Raw genomic sequence first — 10,317 nt, 5'->3', positions numbered from 1 at the left:
CCCCCGGCCGCGGCAGGCGGCTGGCCCCAGCCACTCCCAGGGCCGCTGCATCAGGGGCTGGGGTGAACAGGGACAAGCTGCACTGTACCACATGCCCCCTGGAGCTCCACTTGTTTCTACTCCCCCCACTCCCTGCTGCAGCGGTCCTGGGAGCAGCTGACGCCAGATGCCTGCACTACAGCACAGTGCAGCCCAGGGGCTGGGGTGAGTAGGAACAAGCAGAACCTCGGGGGGGTCAGGGCACAGCACAGCCCAGCAGCTGCAGGGAGCTGGCGTTGGCCATTCCTGGGGCCACTGCTGCAAGAGCTGGGGTGAGTGGGGACAAGCTGCACCACACCCCCTGGGACTCCACTTGTTCCCACTCACCCCAGCCCTTGCTGCAGCCACCCTCGGAACGGCCGACATTAGCTGTGGAGGGAACTGGAAGTCAGCGGGTATAAGACAGCAGCAGCCTGCTTTTGTCCTGTGCACAGACCTGGGGTGTGCCCTGCAGGAAGAGCCCGGAGCAGCCCCCCAGCCCATAGCCCTCCCAAGGTGCATGTGGCAGCAAGAGCCACGCCCCCCTGCCCCACATCCACTGACAGTTCCCTCCACTTTGTTCCCTGCTGAAGCCCAAGGAGCAGCAGATGGGCTGCGCTGCACCCCTCCCCTTGCGTTCCCTAGTCCCAGCTTTACTCCCTCCCTGCCATGGGAATGTATTATTATTTTCCCCCATTTTTTTCCTTCCTTTTCTTCCTTTTATCCCGATTTCAACCAGGTTTGGAAAATAAACCCCCAAAAATTCCCAGATTTTTTTTTTTGAAAATAAAAACTGAAAATGCAGAACACTATGAATGCCTTTTCACTTGCTTATCTGTTCAATCTATGCAACTTTGGCTAACCTGTGAAGATTGAACTGATTCAGGCTTTTTGACTGTCTGTACTTACCCCTAGAATGAAGTGCAATATGGCCAAGGCATAATTTTTAAGTATACTCCCTTACTTTTTCTATGAATTGGGAGAAGCTAGGGAGGGAGGTTGTTTTTTGGGGGGAGAGGGAGGGAGTTGGTTGGAGGTTGCATTTAATGATTTTGTTATACAAATAACAAATATGCCACAAAGTAGGATAGGGAAACTTTATCTTGCAGTTTCTGTGGCAAGTATAATTATTATGACTCAGAATGTGACCATAACCACTTGATGGTAATTTTTCCTTGAGCTAGGTTTACATAATCATCTAACTATTATTGTCTCTCTAGATAAGGAGACACTAGAATACCCATTATGTTATCTAGGCTTCTGGACACAAGCAATGAGTAATCTTACATGTTGCCAATAATATTGTATAAGGCAAAGAACAGGCAAAGGTTCTGTAAGGTTTGGATAATCCCTCCACAAAATATAGTTCCCCATCTGCCTACCTATGCAACATTATATTCCCTGCCCCCAAATGCTGACTGGCTCTTTCTGCACAGATTTACACAATTGTGTTCAGTTGTGAACTCCTGGGTTTGAAAGTCTAGGTCGGAGTTTGCTTTTTGTCCTTGCTCACACACCAACATAATGTACTTTGTCCACAAACCCAGCTCCACTTTACTCTTCCTGCAGCCAGTAATAGTTTCTACCAAGTCCCTTACTATCCTGACCAAACCCTCTCCCAGAAAAAGCAAATAAAACCTTCAGTTCTCAGTTTACACCCTCCCAGTACCTTTTCCATTTTTAAATCTTCCTTTGAAAAAATCCTGCTGGCTCACTTTCTGTGCCTGCTTTAGTCTCTCTTACTTTGACTCTAACCCCTGTTACTTTATAAACATACAACATAAGGCAGAATGCCACTGAGGTTTCTAGGTTCTGACTCCATAATAAACTAGAATAATCTAGTGCAAGAGCTACCTATAGCTCTCATTACTCTGGGAACAGTCACATTAAAATCAATTGGACTTCTTGTAGCAAAAGAATGAGCAGGATTTGACTTTGAGTCTTGAGGTATCATCAGTAAAAGAAGGTTTACATTGCTGCAAGCTTACAAGGAAAAGCTGGAATGTTTTTAAATATTTTTTTATTTATATTTCTTTTCCCCAAAAAGTTATAATGGTGTTGGTGTGATGCTATATCAACATACATCTTGGACACCTGCTCTTTTGTGAGAACTTCACAGGGTTTGACAAGAAAAATATATGAGCAACCAAATGCAAAGGTGTAATTGCTCTGAGGTGCTTGTTACATCACTATGACTAGGATAGGGTTACAAGATTAGCAAGCTTCTTCTGTAGAAACTTGTTTGCATTTTATTGATAGTGTTGTAGTGAAGTCATAGCTATGACTGTTCTGGAAATATGTAAGAGGCATTGTAAATTTAAGAAAGAGACTTCTATGATCTAAACATAATTATTTTGCCTGGATCGTTTTCTGACTAGAGATCACACTATGAAAGGCCATATCCATATGGGGTCATGCCCTGAAGATTTAAGCAGGGCTACAGGAAAACCTGTTGGAGGGGGATGAAGAAAAGGAATCCTAAAGGTTCTGTTACAGAGTTCCTCTCACATGACTGCTCCCACATGATAGCTCAATGCAGAGTTCTCATAGCTTATTTGTTAGAGGCTCTGGTCATGCCCAGGCAATAAACTTAACATATCTTGCAGCAGCAGCTTCAAGCCTGCTGCACTTCTCCCTGCAGGCTGCCCCTAACAATGTAGCTGCATTCAAGAGGCACCACATGCCTTATTAGTGTGGGGGGGTCATGCTACGTGCCTCATTAGCATGAAGATAGGCTATCACTGGGTGTGTCTACATGAGATGCTACAGCGCAATAGCAATTTGTTACTAAGCCATAGCTCATTGCTATAGCACCGTAGTGTTGCTGGGCATGAACTGTGAAGGTAATGCTACTGCGCAGCAGCATCTAAAAAGAACCATGCAACAACAGTACTGTGCAGTAATGCTGGTTACTGTGCAGTCATTTAGTACTTGGTTAAGCAAGTACTGTACTAAATGACTGTGCACTAAAAACTGAGCAGTCCGCCGCTCATGTAGATGAAGACACTGTCACTTTTACTCTCACTGTTGTATTAATTACCCAGCATAAATTCACTAAGAACATGGTTATTCTATGTCCATTTTAGCAAGCAGCCCACTTGAAGATGCTGCCAGACCCAGTAAGTTTACCACGCATAGGCAGCCTCTGATTTTCCCTAGCTCAACTTCGTCTTCCAAGCACAACAATTCCATCAAGGTCATACTACTCCCATGGTTGAAACTGCCCCTTTAACCCTTAGGCATAATTTCAGTGAAAAAAGATAACACAGCCCTTATTTTTATTTTCTGCATAAGCTCCACAGCACCACGCAACATTAATTATTCCTCTTGCTATGGATTTTAAGAAATTTTCAAATAAAAACCCTGGTTCTTTAAAATTCCTTCCTCGTTGTCTGATTCAGCAGAGCCACCCAGGACACACCCAGTACCAAAATTGTATGTTTCCTTGATGCACCTTGCCTTTGTCATCTTCTTTGTCCCTTGTTTCATCTGCCGCATTTACACACTAGAGTAAACAGCACTTCCTTCATTTCCTTAGCTGCCTCCCCTGCAGATAGTGCATCTGCTGCTAGTGCCTTCTCTTCCAATTCCTATCTCATCCCTGTCCTTTGTTCACTGTCCCTTCTGCCAGTGTTTTATTCTGAAAATATAATCTCTTCTACTTTCTCCCATTACTGGTTCTCTTTTAGTTCCAAGGCAAGCAGAAAAACCAGTAAAGCAGGCACACTTTCCAGTTGTTGTAGGAAAGAAAAAGATGAAACCCTTTGCTTATGGACAGACCAAAAAGAACTGAATAATTAGGACCATTTTCCACAACCTACAGAAATAAAAATTCTGATAAAAAAAATACAAGTGCCAAATATTTTTCTACACTTGATGCACCAGCAACATGCAGTCTGGTCTTCTTGGAGAAACAGAGTACATGTTTGTGTACATTCAGCACCCTCTTTGGAGATACTATTTCTTCACACTGCCATTTGGGTTGTGTATGGAACTGAGGTGCTTCACTGCAAAATACTGCAAATTTTGCAGTGTGTGGAGGATTCTAAGTTCTCATTGGATGATGATTTGGACAAAAACAGTAGAAGAACATTACTACAACCTCCAAGTAACATTGGTATGACAAGAAATAGCATATCTAAGAGGAAAACTAACACAGCAAGGGATACAGGTAAAGTACAGAAAGGTTGAGGTCGTCACCAACAAGCTTGCCCCAGTAGACATGGTAGGAATACAGATTTCTTGGAATGATGAATTATGTAAGTAAATTTGTGTCTAATGTAGCTGTCCCCATTTGAGTGCATTACAGTGCAATGATGTTAAAATGCTCCAGTCCTGAGGTGCTTACAGTAAACACAAATACTTTCAATGAAGATGTTGGCACAAAAAGAACTAGTAGATTTATAAGTGCCTGAGAACAGTTGTACTGATATCTCGGGTGGGGGGGAAATGGGATGGGACGGTATGGGACGGGACGGACCTGGAAGTCCACATAACAGTACAGGGTAAATTGCTAGTTAGTTTAATTAATTAATTGATTATATATTTTGAAATTATGTATTATGTTAATGCGGCTTGTTAATTGTTTTGCTGTTAAAAGAACTGCACCATTAAATAGCTCTGGGAAATGCCACTTATAACCAGTTGTAGTACTACGTAAAGCTTTATGCTATGATGAAGTAGAACAGAGAATGCAGCAGAATTATCGCATTCATTGGCTCTCAGTAGTTTCTGAAGAATGGACTGCCCTCCTGACTGTTTCATTCATTCCCAGAGCGTCCCAGTCTCTAAATATATTAGAAAGAAAAGCATTAGGAGAAAAAGATTCTATGGTCCCTGGTCCATTACCCACAATCCATTTCATCCCTACATTGTTCCAGAGGCTAACTCATGTACAACGCATCACTCTTCTTGCAAAATTAGGAACCAAATCTCAATATCTATTGCCTTGTCCGTTTCTCTTTCTTAATCCTCACTGCAGTCCTATCTCCCACCTTCCATGCTCAGGTGGCCTTCTTAACTTGGCTCACACAGTTCCTCTCATTACACAGCTGAAGGAGACTAAGCATGTGAAGTGGATCTTGTGAAATCCCTATCAAACTAAACAAGTAATTTATGATGTTTTTTTACCATCTATCAGTTGTTATGGATATTGCAGTATTTAGAGTTATTTGAAACAACTGTACATTAGTTAAATGTCAGTCTCATAGCAACTACTGAACCTTTAGCATATCTTTGTGTATATGACAGTTCCAACTAAGACATAATCACTTAAAAACATGCTTTTAAAAGAATACATTTCTTTTCCTTTGTTTCTACATCCAAACTGGACGGCTTTTAAAATTCCCAGGTTACTTTTTTACTATTCCTTATCTTTGTTACTTTTTGCTTTACTCCACCTTTGAGGATGAAATGAATTAAGTCAAATTTTATTTGAACTGTTCCTTTTCAAGTTCTACAAGCTGTGGTATTTGGGTCATACAAACTGCAGGTGAGTTAGTTTAAAAACAGCTGTTTCTTCCTTCCTTCCTCCCTTTTTCTTTCTGATAGCCAGCTGTTGAACACATCAGAAAGAAGATCTACTTAAGAGAATTTTGCACAAAAGCAAATCTGAGAAAAATGGCAATGATACAAAACGCAATATGTTTGGCCAGTGTTTTAATGCTTGATGGTTATAGTGAATGCAAGCCCTGCACCTCACTTAATCCCACATAGGAGCTATATTGGGCACAACAACCACAAAGAAACCTCAGTTCATCATCTTTTCTTTCACAGAAATCTATGCTGGATATCACAGACTGGCACAGAAGGCTGTGATAAAGGGGCAGGGGGGGGGCCAGGAATGGACATTTGAATTGATTAAGTGAGCCCAGCAGCCTCCACAATTGGTGTCGAAGGTCTATGTGCACCTACACCAGTTGATTTATAAGATGAAATAGTGAATGCAGAGGTGTTAGACACCAGCTATTATACAGCTCAGTGTTAGGCAAGCAGATTTCACCTCCTTGTCTCTGCACAGAACCCAAATACTCAGGCATAATGAAGATAGAATAGATTTCACACTTGTGAGATATATCAGCTTTTTTGCTTGGCTTATCCTGCAATGAGACTTAATCCTGAGTTTGACAACCTGGACATTCCATTACTGACGTCAGGGTAGCTTTCTTAGATAACAAAAAAAAATGTTAAATGAACTTGAACGCAAAATTGTGGAATAAAAAATCATCCACAGACTGGATTGTATTAAGTATGGTCTGAACCTCTATGGATTCTCATCCCATTACCTGAATTAGCTTTTTATGACCTCTTTGTCCCTGTGGGTTTATTACTTGTTTGCCTCTCTCAGGGATCCCCTTCCCTGTCTTTTGTATTCAGATCACTCTGTTTGATAAACTGTGTTGTGCATGTCTTTTCAGAGCATCTGATGAAATGAGCTCAGGGTCACAAAAGCTCACGCTATACTTCTCTGAATTAGTCTACAAAGTGCCTTAGTTAGTCTAGCCTGCCTTTCAACATGCTATTTTGCCATAAGAAGGATCTCAGTGTCACACATTTAGCAATTTACCTTTACTGCAGAATCAAGTCAGAAAAAGCTGGACATGAGAAGACTGACCTCTTTTCAAGACAAGTAGAGAGTCAGAAGACCTAAAAAGATGCCTTAATATAGCTGAATGATAAAGATAGGTGAATTAAAATGTAAATTACTGAAAAGATGGAATTCTATATATTTTAATGCATGTCTTGCTTTAAGAGCTGTAGTGAGTTCAGGCTTCACTGAAGTTGATTTTAGTGGAGAGAAGCAGAAATGAATGCAAGGGGAAGAGCTAATGAAGGGATGTTGTGAATTGTCCTTTTGAAAGAAGCCAAATACTTCTTACATTGAAGACAGCTAAAATACACACCAGTACATATTTTTCCTCAATGAATTTCTATGAATGTGATTTCTGGTTTCCATGAGGTGCTATATAGAAGCAAATGAAAAGAAGACAGTCCACAAGGGCTATACGATAAATTGTGGTCTGGACTGGAATAAGTGTGATGATTGGTAATCTAGGGGTAAGTATCCTAAGTACCCTAGAAACTCAGCCTTCCTATTTTATACAGGTAACGGCAACTCTAGCTTTGCCCCAAATTCAACTGCAGATGTAGGTTTTACAGATACAGATTGCACTTGCAGGAGGGAGGCTGGTCTTTTGAAAATCTGGCCTTCAAATATATGTCAGTTGCAGTAGCCTCTGAAATTAGGCTTTTGTTACTTGAATAAAATCAGTTTTAAGCAATAAGCATTTCTCACACAACATCAAAACTCATGTATAATGTTAATTCTTCTGAGGAGATCTATGACAGAGCAACTTCTCTTCTTTACAGGCTATTTTAGCTGTTAAAAAACAACTTTCCTTTTTCCATGATCCTGCAAGTCCTCAGTTACATAGCACTTCCACTAACAAATCATTTTGTTAAGACTGCAAGGTCAGGGCCATGGAGTGCTTGGTTAATTTCACCTTTTAAGTTCAACAGCTTCTATATTATTGTTCATTTTGTGTTGTTTAGCAAGTTGAGGCTAAATTATGTTCACCTTGCATAAAAAAGCCACTCTAGTCAATGGGATGCTCTCACTAAGGAAAACATGATTTGGGCCAAAGTGATACTGGGTAAGGATTTGTATTTTCTGTCAAGTTCAAGACCATATATCTCTTAGTTTAAATGCATCCAGATGTCTGCTTAAAATAGAAACAAAACAGATTAATCCTTTTACACAAAGCTCGCTTGATATAATATTTAGCAACAAGAAGCTTGAATTTTTTTAAGGTACTTTCTTGAATGGAAAAATATAAGTTGAATCCTACCCAGAAATTGCTGATAGTTTTTGGTGTGCGTGATAAGCCATCTCGCATCCTTTGGTTCGAGTCTTGTGCATTTCAGCACGTAGAGACGGACAGTTGACTGACACATCCCCAATGGAAATGACTAACTCCCGGTATAGAGCCACTTGGGTATTGAACTCCTGGACAAGCTGAAAAACAGAGATTGTTTACTTACATGAAACATTTAACTATAGTGATAAAACATTGGGGCGTTTATAAAAGCAGTCAATCATGCTCCTATTTTTATTGACTTCAGTGGATACAGGATCAAATCTTTAAGGTTTAGTAAATTACTAAGGCCTTCATGCAAGCTGCTTCATCTGTACTATAACTGCTCACTTGTAGGAAGGTAATATTTCAACTCTAAACATTTGAAAGTGCTTGGGTTATTAATCTTAAATATCAAGCAGACATAAATAATAGCTTCTTTACTGTGGATAGCAAGGGATTATTTTTCATTACCATGAAAGACAAAAATATCTCCTGAAATGATTCTCTCCTTCCCCGACCCTCCCTGCTTTCTGATTAGCAGCACATTTAGGGAGTGGAACATACCATTCATTTATGCACCGGAGACTTTACTAATTTACTTTGTAATGATTTCCTTCCTATCATTGGCCTCTAACCCAGGTTTCAGACCTGAAATTGATCTGAAGTTGTTGGCTGAAAAGATGTGCTGGATAGTTACTTTCCACTTAGTATTCCAGGTAGCACCTTGTCCAGTGTGAAATAAATAGACAAAGAAGTAGATAAACCTCTCAGCCTTGCCACAGAAATATTCCAACCCAGCATCATAATATTATAATAGCTCAGACTCCCCTGGATAAATTCTAACATTTTGAATGCAGCAAGGATTATTATTTTGCTCCATTAATCTACCATGTATGTTTATTTTAAAGAAATAAATTGTATGTAATCATTGGGTGCAAGAAATATATGTATGCATAGAAGTAGTTCTTATGTGGGGAAGAAGGTAACAACCTATCTTTATACTCACAATTTTAACCCAAGTCTCTATATTCGATCAAAGCAGAAAATGAGTGAAGCCACTCCTAACCGTTCCAAAATAAAATCAGTCCTCAACACATCTCAGCAAAAGAAACACCTAAAAAACCTGGATCTGGCACCTGGATGACTTCAGTCATATTTTGGAGCCATGACCCCAAATTCAAATGCCCACAAAAACAGCAAATGTAGCTGCTCCTGCTGCACTAATACAGTCTGGTCCCTAATGCCTGCCAATGCAATAAGCTCTGTAAAGACTCAGAAACAGTACCTGAAACCCTGGCCAAACGGGCTGCCAACACCCACATTGTACAGGGAGAATAGCAAAAGGTTCAGGTGCTTCTTCTGGTACACCTGGATACCACTAAATTTGACCTCAAGCCCCCGCGTTCCCTGGCCTAAGAGAAAGAAATGTAGCTAGCTGCAAGTACCTGAAACCACTATATTTGTGGCATAATCATCCCACAAGAACCAGACCCAGCACCTGGATACAGATGAAGCCAGCCACATTTTTGGAGACTGTACCAACTGCTCAGACAGAGGGAAAGTGTAGCTATTTCCCCGCTGCCAAACAGCGTTCTCCTGTTTTTTGCAGCACCAGCATAAAAGCCAGATTCAAGCTCCTGGACCAGGCAGGGTCTTGGCAGTTTGTCCCTAACATGTTTTCCTTCAAATCCAGAAATGCCACCAGCTAAAGAATGGACAAAAGCAGCTGTTGCAATTTGACTTCTTCAAAGTGGCTGCTCCAGTGCTGGGGTTGGGGATGAAGAGGAAATTGCTGGATCCACTTGTTGGATGTGTGTTTCTAGAACGGCTGTGACAGTGTGCAGTGCCATCTGGCTACTTTGAGTGCAGTAGGAGCTGCCACCCTTTCCCCTGTATTTAGACATTCACATTTCAAGAGGGGGGGGGCAGGATCCAGCAGGAGATGAGCAGCTACGCACCTCTCCAATGCTGTTGGATCCGGATGCCTCAGGGTCCAGATTTTTCAAGTCAAGTCGCAACAGCCTGCTCGGGCAGACCCTAGGCTGCCGGTCTGCGAGGCTGGGGCACGGCTCCCAGCTGCGATCAGGGGCCGTCACAGCATTTTGTGCCGCTCTTTTTCTGGGCTGGGTCAGGTCCAAATGCTCGGGGCAGGCGGAGCCCCAGGGGGACACCACGGCCCAGGCAATCCGCGGGGCTGCAAGTCGGGTGGACCTGGCAGCTCCCAGCCAGCCCGGGGATTTTGGAGCCGGCAGAACCTGCTGCGGGTGTGTCTACGTAGGGATGAATGACTGTCCGGGGCCAAACGAGCGCGGCCCCGGCGCCAGGCCCTGGTGACTGCCCGGGGGCCGGGAGTCGCTCCGTGCCTGGGGAGGGCTCGCGGCCAAGGGGGGCGGCAGGGAGGAGCCGGAGCCGGAGCCGGGCTCGCTCTCGGGCAGGGACGCGT

The 10,317-nt window shown here is 42.4% G+C and overlaps 1 protein-coding gene across 3 annotated transcripts in view; it reads right to left on the bottom strand.

The window, feature by feature from the left end:
- The window catches only part of RGS7BP (regulator of G protein signaling 7 binding protein), a 93,314-nt gene extending 83,179 nt beyond the window's left edge, over positions 1 to 10,135 (bottom strand). Inside the window, exons 1-2 of one of the 3 annotated variants that reach the window (XM_006031642.3) lie at positions 9,833 to 10,135; positions 7,866 to 8,032 (exon numbers count right to left, since the gene is read on the bottom strand). In XM_006031642.3, the coding sequence (XP_006031704.1) occupies positions 7,866 to 7,936 (71 nt within the window). In that variant the 5' untranslated portion in view covers positions 7,937 to 8,032; positions 9,833 to 10,135. Of the gene's footprint in view, positions 1 to 7,865; positions 8,033 to 9,832 lie in introns of those variants that run through there. The other 2 variants (XM_006031643.3, XM_025213314.1) reach the window with 2 other exon arrangements.
- Positions 10,136 to 10,317: the final 182 nt, after the last annotated feature.

The sequence above is a fragment of the Alligator sinensis genome, unplaced genomic scaffold (genome assembly GCF_000455745.1).
Source record: "Alligator sinensis unplaced genomic scaffold, ASM45574v1 scaffold1258_1, whole genome shotgun sequence".
NCBI lineage: Eukaryota > Metazoa > Chordata > Crocodylia > Alligatoridae > Alligator > Alligator sinensis.
This window is presented reverse-complemented; position numbering and strand designations above follow the sequence as displayed.